Source organism: Delphinus delphis, chromosome 1 (genome assembly GCF_949987515.2).
Source record: "Delphinus delphis chromosome 1, mDelDel1.2, whole genome shotgun sequence".
NCBI lineage: Eukaryota > Metazoa > Chordata > Mammalia > Artiodactyla > Delphinidae > Delphinus > Delphinus delphis.
The window spans coordinates 166,309,335-166,323,538 of NC_082683.1; the positions used below are offsets into that span (position 1 = coordinate 166,309,335).

Consider the following 14,204-nt stretch of genomic DNA (forward strand, 5'->3'; position numbering starts at 1 on the left):
GGATGCTCTTCCTTGCTACTGTCACCCAGACGTGTCAGTCTCTCTCTTTTTTTTTTTTTTACCATTGTCTAAAGCATATCATAGAACATACATGAAAACTTTCTAAAAATGATCAAGGCTATTTATAATCACCGTATTTAATGGAATCATATTACCTTACTTTTCTCGTTCTCTGTAAGTTATAACCAGCATATTCCGGGTGGGCCTAGAATAAATGTAGAATCTGTCACGTATGCACGCATTTACAGTGGACTGTGATCTTCAGTAAAAACGTTCATATTAGAACTAAAAAGATCTTCTCTGGAGAACAAAATGGAGTTCCCTTAAAGCATTACAGAATTATCAAACACTCCCAGACTCTGAATATATATGAGGAGTTAATGTCTGTGCTATAACAAATGCAAATAAAAGAATCGTCCAATGGAAAAACTACAACGCTAAATTTTCACCCTTTCTGAAAAGGGCACGGGAGTGAGCCCACCGTCACCGTCCTGCCCTCTACCACCTCTCACATGTACACATACACATACTCTGTCACAGCCCCACACACGTCTTAAATTTTGGCCAGGATTTGGGCATTCCACCTCCATGAACTTGTTGACTGTGTTAACGTATTGTTTTAATTGAACATGTAAACCCTTTAAAAAGGGATTCTGTTCTACCTCACTCTGCAGTGTATATGTCAGGAAGGAAAGCAGTTAAAGATACACATGGTTGCGCGTGGATGTCCATAAGCTGCTTTATTCATACTAGCCAAACACTGAAAACTACTCAGTGCCCTTCAGTGGGTGAATGGATATACCAACGGTGACACATCCTTACCGTGGAACACTCCTCAGCAACAAAAAGGAATAAACTCTTGCTACAAGCAATAGCTTGAATAAACAAGGAACATATGCAGATAGAAAAAAGCCAATCTTAAAAAGATACATACTACGTGATTTTATTTTCTTTATAAAATAACACAGTTGTAGAGAGAGAGGACAGATTAGTGGTTGCCAAGGGTTAGGGATGAGTGTAGGGGAGGAGACGGGTGTGGCTATAAAGCGTTAATAGGAGGGAGTCTGGTGCCGATGGTAGAGTCGAGTGTCTTGATTGTGGTGATGGTCACGTATGCAGTGCTACACGTGATAAAATTGCATGATGCAAAACGAGTGCCTGTATTACCGGTGAAACGTGTGTCAGCTTTATGGATTTTACAAATGGCAGTTCTTGGCTTTGTGTAGGATGTGAACATTAGGGGAGACTGTGGGAAGGGCGCACGGGACCTCCATGTGCATTCCTTTGTGCCACCAGTGAATCTATAATTACTTCAAAATAAAAAGTTAAAAAGAAAGGAGACAAATATTACCTATCACTCAAAATTGTGATGCTTAAATAGATGAACACAGAATACGACTTATTTTCCATTGTGTTTAATCAATTTCATTTAAATTTGTTGTCTACATTAAATCGGGGTTAGAGAAACACCTGGAAAAAACAAACCTCACACCTTTACCTCAAGCCACATATAAAATTTAAGTCCAAGTGGAACATAAATGTGAGGTAACACTAACAAAACTTATAGAAGAAAACACCAGAGAAAGCTTGGTTTAGGCAAAGGTTTCTTAGGGTACAAAGAGCATGAACTGTAAAAGAAAAATATTGATAAACTGTGCTTCATGAAAATTCAGAACTTCTGTTTTTTAAAAGACTGTTAAGAAACTGAAATGGCAAGATTTTTTCAAAACAGATCTGATAAATGAATTGTGTCCACATTGTACAAAGAATTTGTACAACTCAGTAATAAGACAACAGTACCGTTTAAAACTGAGCAAAGGATTTGAACAGACACATGACCAAAACATGTACATACAAATGGCAAATAATCAATCACCTGAAAGATGTTGAACACCATTAGCCATTAGGGAAATGCAAAAATAAAACCAGTATGGCCTCTGTCCCAGGAGGCCTAAAGAAGTGGTGGAAATGGGATGTAGATCCCGAACAAATGATAATCTCTTAAGTTAGACAAGCTGCCTGTTCCACCCCTCACGCTGCATCATGTAACAAGCAAGCACTTCCCTCTCAACCAGAGAGACCGGATCGCTCACGTGTACATGTGTGCTCTCTAGAAAAGTACAAGATTTTGCTTATGGTAAATATTTTTTTAGACTGAAAAAGATTTAAAATCTGATTTCAGTCTCTGCTCCTGAGTGTTTGGCTTTCTAAGGAAAAAGATATTTTGGACAAACCGCAGTCTGTCTGCTGTCTCCATACGACGCTGTGCCTCCTGAGCAAGATGAAAGGTGAGCGTCGTGGGCGCCGAGGTTCAGCTCTTCGGGAGCGTGGGCCCCACTCTCGGAAACCGCGTGCAGTGTTGAAATTCTGCAGAAACGGGAGGGAGGATACTTTCTCTTAACAGGAGGAGGCCAGAGGGTACCAAACATTTCACTAGAGAGACTCTTCTGTGTAGTCATAGAAAGCTCTTAATGCGTTCAAAGTGTGCTTTATGAAAATTATATTTTGCATCATCATCAAAAATGATGTGAACAGTGCGTTTTCTCAACTCAGTGAGGTGAATCGAATGGTCTTCTGTGGAGGTAATATTTCTCTTATTGTTTTGGCATGATGAGAACAATAGTCTGTTACATTAAACATTCAAGAGTAGTTTTCAGCAATGATGAAAATTTTCCAAACGGAGCTTTACAGTTGATTCAGAAGCAAGATGTCTAACAGCGTAAATAAATAGACTATAAGTGTTCTGAATAAAATAAATTGTAGATTTATTTTCCAATTCATTGAGGAATATATAGATGCATCAGTGGGGAATTTAGTTTTAACATTATGTTTAATGTCAAAGTTTGGACCAATTAAAAAAAAAAAAAAGTCTCCCAGCTAAGCGTTTCTTTTTTTTAACTTTCCCCCTTTGCCTGCAGTGGCCATCGAAGAGACCTGGGACTCTCAGTCAGTGTCCCCTTGGTGGCAGCAGATGCGCACGGCCTGTATTCAGTCTGAGCACAACGGGGCTGCTCTGCTTTCCGCGCACGTCGGGCACGCTGTCGCCGCCCAGATATCCAACAGCTTGACCGAGAAGAACGTGAGTGGACAGAGGGCTGCCCTGTAGGTGGGGGGCACCTCTCCAGCTGGCTCCCGGGCCGCTTTCCCCTTCTGGGCTGCATCGTCTTCAGTGTTGTGCGACATCTAGGATTTGACATGTGTGTCCAGCAGGATCTTTTCTGTCTCTCTGGGGGGTGAAGGGTGCTGTCCTTAGTTTGTTTATTCCGATGACATGCATACTTGAACTTAGTCTCCACGTGGCGTAAGGGGAAAAGCACTGGATTCGGAGGGCAGAGATCTGGTCTCCGCCGTCAGCTGGTGATCTGTGGTGAGTGCCTTTAAAAGGTGGGTCCTGGTTCAGTTTCCTCGTCCAAAAGGATCAGGGTTAGACGGCATCACTTCTCAGATTTCTTGCGGCTCTGAAGTCCTACAATTGTATTTATACTCCCCTTTTATAAACAAAGGTGGTTTTGGCATAGAGTGTTGAATGACTCAAATGGAAGTTTCCTGTTGACCTTCTGCTTTGTGGCTTTTCCCCATCTCTTGAAAACTGAAATTTATTTAAGAAGAGAAAAAGACTTAATTAACATCCCTTGTATCTCATGGTAAATCAAATAATTTTTTCTAGGGGGATGTTGCATTAAATTAGATGAGATACTTCAATAGGTCCGTAGAGGTTCACTCAACATTGTCAGTCTCAGTAGTTTATGGGCTAACTTTAATATGACTGGCTTACGATGTTTATACTAATGGAGGGAGAGAAATTTAAGACACATTTTTTATGTTGGCAAGTACATTCTGAGGAACCGTCAGTATCCTGGTGCTGACAGAAAAAGCTGTGGCTGTCGTAGGGATGGCCCTGAAACCTTTGCAGTACGTGCTAGCTGAACTGGGGCCCTCACTGCTGTTCTCTTGGTAAATGCCCCGACTCTATCATCGTTGCCCCTAAATCTCCAGGCTACTCCTGACCCTCATGTTCCATCCAGCCAAGTAGTAATATTTGTGAAACAGCATCTGTGTATCGCTTTGTGATGTATCCTGACTACGCATCAGCTTTCAAGTTAAAAGCTCATTCAAGTTAATGTAGATCCAGAATCTTGGCCAGAGTATCACCTGTGCATTTTCTGTTAGTTTTCCCAAACAGTTTCGGGTACTGATTCGGAGGCCCTCACTGATTCCTGGGAGGCCCTCTCCCTTGACACCGAGTACTGGAAACTTCTGCTGAAACAGCTGGAGGACTGTCTCCTTCTTCAGACCCTGCTTCATAGCAAAGTGAATGCCTCAACCTCCAAAGCATCATCGCTGCAGGCTGAGCCGCTCCCGAAGCTTTCTGTTAAAAAGCTGTTAGAAGGAGGAAAAGGTAACCTGAAGCTTATTTGAGCATCTGTATCCATATACGTTTTTTTTTTATGGTTATGGGCTATTTGGGGGTTTGCTTTTTATAGAAATGACTGAAAGAATAAGGAAAGAGAAATACACCCAGATTTTAAAAATAAATAACCCACCACATACTTCTTCTCAGTTAATCTCCTCTAAGTCTGATCCTGTCAGTTCCTTGCTCAGGAACCACCAGCTACTTCCCCTCGCCTTAGAAAATAAGCCGCGGTTCTCAAAGAGTGGTCGCACTCCTCTTTTTTTCCAACTTCATATCTATATGAGGCCAGATCTTCCTCATACACCTCAACCAAAACATCAGGTCACAGTGGATAGCATGTCGAAGCTGATTTGGGCAGTCCAGATCCAAGCTAGACATCAAAGAGGTTTGCAAAAGTGTAGTGCTCACTAAATATCTTGTTTTGCTTTGGCGGATACAATTATTTTCATAAAATACTAGCATGTAATGGGTTTATTATTTTTATTTTAAAATGAATTACTAAAATTTTTTAAACATTTTCTCAGTTTTAATTTCTGATACCGTAATTATCAATAAATATAACCCATAAGCTAAAGTCCTTTGGGCTTGTCAAAAATTTTTACTGGGGGGCTTCCCTGGTGGCGCAGTGGTTGAGAGTCCGCCTGCCGTTGCAGGGGACGCGGGTTCGTGCCCCAGTCCGGGAAGATCCCACATGCCGCGGAGCGGCTGGGCCCGTGGGCCATGGCCGCTGAGCCTGCGCGTCCGGAGCCTGTGCTCCGCGACGGGAGAGGCTACAACAGTGAGAGGCCCGCATACCGCAAAAAAAAAAAAAAAAAAATTTTACTGGTTTAAGGGACTAAGATTGGGACTAGGAAGTTCAGAAATTGCTGTGGGACAAAGTGTAAACTCTTAGGCCTGCTCCCCACGGACCTTCACTTGGAATGCAGCTCATTTCCACCTCCTGCTTGCTTGTTGCTAGATTCTAATTCACACGGAACATCTGTGATTCCCCATCTCTGGGTCTGAGAGGCCGAGCTGCTCCCGCTCGTGGGCCCTAAATCTTACTCAACTGCCAAGGCCCGCCTCGAATGCTGCCTCCCTCCACGAAACCTTGATCCACTGACGGCAGGTTCTCTCTTCTTCCTCCTAACTTCCCCAGAACTTCATACCGCTTTTCCGATGCACCACTCTCTTCTGTCCCGGAGTCGCTGGCTTCCTTTGCTTCTATCTTGCAGGATCACGGGCGTCTTAAATTTTGAGTTTCTTGTGGCGTGTACCCTCTCCTTACCAGCCGCTCTGTCAGGCTTTTGATACCGGAGTGACTACATGTCTGGGTTTAGAAATACTGGTATTTATAGTTTTTATTTAGGTAACTCGTTTTTTCATTCATTAGAAGGCTTGTGAACATTTTTAATTGTAAACTCACTGCACTCCGTGCTGCCACCTGGTGAAAATGTAGGAACGCCATTTTAATATTAACCCGAGCAACAGGATCAGGGCCTTGATCCTGGAACGGGAATTATCAGATGATTTAGAAGCCAAGCATTCATTGATATTTCCACTGATAATTATGATTTCACATTCTTTTTGTCAAAAGGTTTATATTTGAATCAAAATAGAAAGAAAGATTGAGAGGAAAAGTTTTGGTTTATGACAGAAGTTTCTATTTCTTTTAGGTAATGGGACTCTTCGTCTTGAATGTTTTTTATAATTTATAAGTTCCTAAACTATATTGATGACGGAAATATGGTATCGCATCATGTTGTTAATTAACTATGGCTAAATTTTGCCCCCAGATATTCCATATAGGCAAGTTAGTTGACTATTAACAGTAGTGTTTTGCCCTAAGAATCCTAGACACAAGTATCATGCTAATCAGTCTGTTTTCACTTGCATTTAAATGAAAGCATTTGAAACATGTATTCGTGTCTCCATCTATGTCCGATAAAGTGCATTTTGAATTTGTGGACTTTGAAGGTATGTGGTATACAGACTTATATATGCATCTGCATTAGTATTTAGCCAATCTTTTACAAGAGTATAAAGATGCCCTTAGAGACCCAATATCCCACTTGCCCTCATACAGTGAGCGGTAGGCGGCGACACCTATAAATCTCATAGCTTTGGGGTCCCTTTCAGGCTTAAAACAACGTGGCACTTAGATCTTCCTGGAGACATTCAGATCCTGTGCTGTACGGGCTCCTTTTGGCAAATGCTGCCAATTTTCATTTCCTTTCATGTCTCCAAACTATAGGTGGCATTGCAGACAGTGTAGCCAAGTGGATATTTAAACAGGATGTCAGCCCTGAAGTATTAAAACTGGCTAATAAAGAAAGAGATGCAGAAAACTCAGATGAACCCAAAGAAGGTATTAACAGAGGTTTATCTGAGGTGTCAGAGGTGGAGACGGACTTGGGAGCCATCCCAGGTAAGACGTAAACACGGGGAAACATGAAATCTGGCATAGAGAAGGCGGGCGGAGCTTTCCTTCAGGCAGGAGCAATACATCGCTCTCCTCTGACTTTCAGACCTGCTGCATTTGGCCTACAAGCAGTTTCCGTGTAGCCTCGAGCTGGACGTGCTGCACGCCCATTGCTGCTGGGAGTACGTTGTTCAGTGGAATAAAGATCCGGAGGTACGACTCTCGTCACCACTTTAATGTTGGTTCTGTTTTGTGCTCATGCTGTACGTACGTGGGACTGTTTCCATCAGTCACTTACAAACACTGGCTTCTTCCCCTTTGGAATGTCTCCATACCAGGAGCTGTGCCAGGCCCTTTTCATACCCCCTCTCTCAAAATCCTCACCGTAAACCTGTGAAGTGTGGGTGTCATCATTATCCCCACTCTAGAGAAGAGAAAACTGGCTCAGTGGAGTCAGGTTCCTTGCCTGAGTCGGGCCAGGATTCAAGCCTAAGCTTCTCTACCGCCAGCGTGTTTTGCCCTACTCCTGGTTAAACTGTGATGAGTGTATTTTTTATTTCCTTTGGACTGTCTGTGTGAGATAGCATCTACCTATAGACAGTTCTTCGTATTGTACTGTAGTCATCATGATAAAAACCAGAGTGAAGACTGATGCCACACTGACTCTCCGCTTGGGCATCGCTCTCTGCCCCTTCCAGCAGCCGCCCTCGCTCGCAGGCATTCTCAGTCTGGAAGCGGTGCAGGGAGAGGCCCGAGGCCTGGAGGCTGGAGGCCTGGACTTGATGACTCCAGACAGGTGTCTGGGTTTGGCCCAGTCACTGAACCTGGTTTTTTGCTCGCACCCTTTTTTAATGATGGTGCCAGTCCTTCAGGATTGACACCAGGATAAGATAAGATGTAAAAACACATGACATGTATTTCTCTTTGCTGCACAGTCGTTCACATAGGCTTCCTTAGTCAGTACTCTGGTAAATTAACCTTCTCAAATCAAAATTCTTTCCTTTATTGTCCTTATATCAGGTTGTACTTTTGAAGAAGAATCTCATTGATGAACTAATTCACACTAATACATTAATGATAACAATAGTTTTCCTTCCTCTGAGAAAAATGTTGTCTTGAACATGTAATCTCTTTCATATTAAAGGAAGACATTTTAAAAGTAAGTGCTTGAAACAAAGTAATCGTCTTTGATCAGTTAAACTTTGACCAAAAGATGATTTTAGGGTAGGGGGCCTCTTGATACGCCTCCCGTCGCCGTCTTCGGTTGACTGCCCTGCGGCCTGAATGGTGGACGTATTCAGGCTCCTCCTATACAGGATACTTTTCCCGCATGAGAAAAGAACGTTAGGACCAGAACAGAGACACAGTAGTTTCTAAAATCTGAATGAATTAATTCCAGATTCAGGTCTAACGTTTAAAATAAGTGGTCAGTTTAAAATGTTTGTTTAGTGGTCATTTTTCTTGTTTGTTCTTTTCCTGTTAAGTATTTATCTCCTTGTCCCATTCAGCAGCCCCTATCCCGATTCCACCATTTTACACACACAGCTTTATTAGGCTCAAAACAGTCAAAATTACTTGTGGGGAACTTCTGACACGTATTAGCAAAGGTGATGTGTTTAATATTGTACAGGCCACACATTTTTTAAAAATTAATTTATTTATGGCTGTGTCAGGTCTTCGTTGCTGTGCACGGGTTTCTCATTGTCGTGGCTTCTCTTGTTGCGGAGCACGGGCTCCAGGTGCACGGGCTTCAGTAGTTGTGGCACGAGGGCTCAGCAGTTGTGGCTTGCGGGCTCTAGAGCGCAGGCTCAGTAGTTGTGGCACACGGGCCTAGTTGCTCCGCGGCATGTGGGATCTTCCCGGACCAGGGCCCGAACCCGTGACCCCTGCATTGGCAGGCGGACTCCCAACCACTGCGCCACCAGGGAAGTCCCCCAGGCCACAAATTTATTTAGCAAACATTCAGATAATTTCATCAGTTTTACATACCATATTTGCGTTTTCATACGTAAACTACCTTGATTAAAAGTAGTTGAATTTCCAACATCCCCTCTGCTATTTCCTATTTCCCTTTACTGCTTTAATGTTTTCTCTTTGGCACTTATTACTAACAACCTATGTAATTTACTTATCATATTTATTATCTAGCGCCCTCACTAGAGCATAACCTCAGGGAGGGCAAGGATTTGGTTCTGTTCTGTTCATGACAGTATCTCTGGTGCCTCCAGCAGACGGGTGCATTGCAGTTGCTCAATAAACATTTGTTGAAGAATGAATGATATTTGCAAAGAAAGTAAACCTATTGTTTTCATATCTGTGTGAAATTCAAGTATTTATTGGAGAGAATACTGCTATGGTGTACAAACCACAGTAAATTTTGAATCAGATGTCCTAGGAATCAATCATTATATAGATGATGTAAATTTAAGAGCGACCATTAACATTATCTTATGCAAAATTACTTCTTCCCTAATAATTCTGTGTTCTTAGTATAACATTCTTGGGTAACTTTATGTGGAAATTTACGTAAGAAGTCTCCGTTTGTATTTGAAATACCTATTAAATAATATCTTTTTTCTCTCTTTTTGCTCCCTCTATGTAAGGAAGCACTTTTTTTTGTTAGGTCAATAGAACACTTGGAGCACATTCTTAATGCACATGTTCAGAATGGTAAGTAAACAGGTGTTAAAAACGTAACTGTTTCATTCCAAAGAGCCAAGTCTCTTAAATTCACATCCTGTTAAAATTTTCCTTGACAGTCCTGCCACCTAACACATTACTGTGTATTGCTGTATGCAAAGTACTGGCTGTTTTAACTGCTTGAAAAAAGGCTGTCCCCAAAGGGGGAGGGGGCTGGCACTAATTATCACCTTCTCTCCCCACCAATCAGTTTCCCACACTGATGACTATTCCTAGGTGTAAGTAAGGAGAATATTATGCATGAATTATTGATTCCCTCTGTAGTTCACAGGTAGATAAGAAGAATGGTCTGCTCAGGACTGTAATTCCTGATGAAAAAGTTAGATAGCCAAAGCCTAATAATAATGTACCCTACAAACTACTTTGTGCTTCTTCTTCTCCATTTTTTTTTTGTATTTATCAATAATCTAAGTTTATTTCATTTGTTTACAAAATGAATTGTCTGTGTCAGTATCTGCATCAATTAAAAAAAACGCTTTTATTGAAATATAGTTGATTTACAATGTTGTATTAGTTTCTGGTATACAGCAAAGTGATTCAGTTATACACATATATGTTCTTTTTCATATTCTTTTCCATTATGGTTTATTATAGGATATTGAATATAGTTCCCTGTGCTATACAGTAGGACCATGTTGTTTATCTATTTTATATATAGTATAGTTTGTATCTGCTAATCCCAAATTCCTAATTTATCCCTTCCACCTTGTGCTTCTTTTGATAAACATGAATATTCTCCATTGGCTGCTGTACCACGGGGACTGCTGATGTCTCCTTGAAAAAAATGTTACAAATTATTGTAGAAAAATCGTCACCAGATTGCTGGTTCCATTTAATAGATAGATTAGATTCCCTATGAATTAATCGAGGAGCTCAGTACTAGGCTAGTCAGATACTAAGATAGGAAGTTAATAAAATACTAAGTGGTGAGACTAGGTTTGGGTCCAGGTAAGGGGAGGTATCTATCACCTTTATGTCTCTGTGTTACATTCTAGAGAAGCTACTTATTTCCTCTCCTGTAACACCTTGTTGCAGGTGGTATGAGGTCAAATTGCAGAAATTCTAAAATGTCTCATTTTACATGATAAGAACTTAAAATTTATTTTATATGTTCATATCTTAGCTCTTACTTTCTTCCAAAGGCGAAAACAAACGATTTAAAGTGGCTCATTTGGAAAATATTGTCTCTAGAATATTCTGTCCTTACTGAAAGAATGGTGTTTCTTCAAGTTAGAACTTTACCTAATTTGTTAGGGGAGGGATAAATTAGGAGTTGGGGATTAACATATACACACTACTATATAAAATAGATAACCAACAAGGACCTACTATATAGCACAGGGAACTATACTCAATATTTTGTAATAACCTATAAGGAAAAAGAATCTGAAAAGGAATATATCTGAATCATCTGAATCACTTTGCTGTACACCTGAAACTAACACAACATTGTAAATCAACTATACTTCAATTAAAAAAAAAAACTTTACCCAATTTGCACATTGAGTAAGCTTCCTGGCTTCCTCTGCAGGACCTCACTCCTAGATACAGAACCAGCTGTGTGGGTAATAATACAGCATGTGAAATGTCATGTTTACACTGCCTGTCGGCTGTTACAGAAATTTAATATCAGTGCCACAGTTTATTGTATATGGACATGTAAAGCCCAGTTTTTTTGTTTGCTTGAGTTTTTTAAAAATAGTTTTTTTGTATTTTGTTTTGCTTTTTAATACTTTTTTTGTATATCACTTTATTTAGTGGTCACATATTAGAAAACTCCATTGAGGTTGTTTCCAGTGTTTGGCTGTTATGCATAAAGCTGTCCTTGCCTCTCTTCTACACATTTTTGTGACCGTTTCTGCAGTGGAATTGCTGGGTCACACGGTAGACATACTTAGCTTAGGTAGATACTGCCAAGTACTTTTCCAAGTGGTTTTACCAATTTATTATCCCCCCAGCAGTGTATGAGCATTCTCATTGTTTCCACATCCTCGTCAACACTTGGTGTTGTCATATAAAAAAATTTTAGCCTTTCTGTTGGTTGTGTAAAGCTATCTCTGTGTAGTTTTAATCTCTGTTTCTCTCATGACTAATGACATAGTCTTTTCTTATGCTTATTGGCCATTTGGATATCCTCTCACGCGGCCCAGTTCTGATTTTTATTAAAGATAAAGGTTTTTATTAATTTTATTACATAAGATATAAGAAATAATATCTAAATAAATAGCCCAGATAGTTTTATAAGCTTAAGGAAGACAGCAATTTGTTATATATGATGAAAGAGAAAATATAGAAGCATTCTGGTCACTGCTTTACTTTACTTGTTGTCCAGGCATCGCACTGATGATGTGGAACACATTTTTAGTTAAAAGGTTTTCTGCTGCTACATACTTGATGGATAAGGTAAGGTAATTGTAAATTTCCTGTACCGACTTCTTGTTTATTTGGCTCCCTTAATAATTGACTGATATAAGAAAGATTATTTACATTAAGCCTTGTTAGACTGTTTTTTATTTGACATTACATTTTATTTGTGCTCAGCTGTGCTGGCCTTTTGATGATGATGACTTGAAGAGCCCAAATCCTTGAAAGAGAGTAATGTCCTGTAAAAGCCTCTTAACCCAAGTGATGAGGACCAGAGGTCGATTCAAGCAAGGATTTGCACTTTATTTTAAATTAAAGCATACAAATGCACAATTCCTCGCCAATCTTTGGATGTAGGGCCAAGATATTTTCTCTGAATAGGGTCGATTGCAATTTTACTTAGGTTTTCCTACATTAACCTCACCCATAAAGCATTGCCTGTGATTTCTAGATCCTGTTTCTTTAAAGCTACGATGCAATCTGAGTGCAAAATCTTTAGATTTTTATAATTTACCCCCTAGTTTTGTAGTTGTTTCCTCTGTATCTAATCCAGTAGACCTAGCAGTTAGCTACTCTCCTCCATAAATCTTTTTAAAGGGGTCAACACAGTATTCACATAAAGAACTCCCTTTTTTCCTCGTTCATATTTCATCAGTGACTTAATTACAGTATGTACAACCAGCATAAGTAGATTTGGCAACAAACCTAACAGGTAAGCCTATAACTCAACCGGTGGGAGAAGCTGCTGGCGTACTGGAGGGGAGCCTTTGGGCCTCAAGCAGTGTGGCCAGGGTCCTTGTCAGTGTGCTTTGCAGGCCAGTTGAGCATGTCGGTTACTCTGGCAGCAGTTAAGTGGATGTCAGGAGAACTACCGCTATAATGACAACATGTTCTTTGAAATGTACAATGACAGACATTCCTAAACGGAAAACAGCACTCCAGCTCAGACCCCCTATAGGCCATGGCTCCTCTAGAAAGTGCTTTGAAATCATTGGTAACCTTTTTGTGTAGTTAAATCTGTTTCCTGTGCGCTCATCTTTCTTGCCCACTTGCCTGCTTCTTTCTTGAAACACACTCCTTTTGGCCTTTATGGTATTGTTCTATTTCACCTCTGACCACCGTCTTGAGAGACTAATAATACAAAGCCTTTTCTATGTTTGTGTTACCGTGTACAGATGTTCAGCATTCTATACCCACTGTCCCATCTGACCCTCAAAACTCGGGGTTTAAGCAGTCCTGAACAAGGAAGCAGAGAGTTTAGGATCATTCATTCAACAAATATTTATTATAAGTGTCTCTTATGTGCCAAGGACTGTGCTAGGTTCTGTGGTTGCAGAGATAAAAGTCACAGCCCCTGCCCTCAAAGAACCCACAATCAGAAAGATGGTAAACAGACAACAGGGTGCTCTTGGAACTCGGAAGAGGAAGTAAATGACAAGGGAAGGCTTCTGGGCTGAATTTTGGAAGATGAGTATATATGAATCAGTAAAAAGTGGGTGAGGAGCAAATGTTTCCAGCAAAAAGTCCTGGAGATGGGAGACAGCATGTTGGATTCAGAGAGCTGCAAGTAGCTTTGATTGGTTGAAGTACAGGCTATAGAAAGGAGCAGGAAGCCAACCGTGGAGAACTTCTGTGTGGGCTCTGGATCTGGGGTTTTCTAACATGTGTAAACTACTTAGCATCGCGCCTGGCACAGCTGGTGAGGGCGCAGTAAATGGTAGCTGTCATTTTTGTCTTGAAGACATTGGGGCAGTTTTAAGCAGCGGAATGATATGTTCAGATTTGCATCTTTAAAAAACGATTCTGGCAACAGAGTGAAGTATGTTGAAATTGGGGTTGAAGGCCACTGCAGTAATCGCAGTGAGAGGTAATGAGGCGAAGAGTCTGTTGTCCTTTTCATTTTCACTGTTTCCTGTGAATTGTCTTATCAGGTAATGTTCCTGAAGGGCAGAACCTTTATCTCCCACTTATTACCCTGTATAAAGTATACAGTTGAATCTCACTAATTACTTACTGAATAAGGACACCAGCTGATTTTCTGAGCCAGGAATATAACTTCTGTCTGCTTTAGACGTTTCTTCCTTCTTTCTGACCATTTAAAGGTTCGTATTGTGTGTCTTCATCAACTAGCAGAATTCTTAGCTGCTGCTTATTCGTAGCCTTGAGTTTGGTTCTAGGTTTTAAGGTAGTGCAGTAATCTGATTATGCAAAGTGGGAACCAGATTTTTGGAGTTTTTCTTATTTAATAGTTCAAAAATAAGTATTTTTGAAAAGGGTTATTTGTGAGCCCAGTGTATTTTTCGTAATATATTTTTAAGTTCCACC

General features: G+C 40.6%; 1 protein-coding gene across 1 annotated transcript in view; it reads left to right on the plus strand.

Moving 5' to 3' along the window:
- RAB3GAP2 (RAB3 GTPase activating non-catalytic protein subunit 2) overlaps positions 1-14,204 on the plus strand; it is an 88,383-nt gene that overhangs the window by 65,602 nt on the left and 8,577 nt on the right. Inside the window, exons 22-28 of the mRNA XM_059998159.1 lie at positions 2,183-2,288; positions 2,919-3,079; positions 4,171-4,399; positions 6,648-6,821; positions 6,922-7,028; positions 9,419-9,485; positions 11,848-11,918. Of these exons, the coding sequence (XP_059854142.1) occupies positions 2,183-2,288; positions 2,919-3,079; positions 4,171-4,399; positions 6,648-6,821; positions 6,922-7,028; positions 9,419-9,485; positions 11,848-11,918 (915 nt within the window). The remainder of the gene's footprint in view (positions 1-2,182; positions 2,289-2,918; positions 3,080-4,170; positions 4,400-6,647; positions 6,822-6,921; positions 7,029-9,418; positions 9,486-11,847; positions 11,919-14,204) is intronic.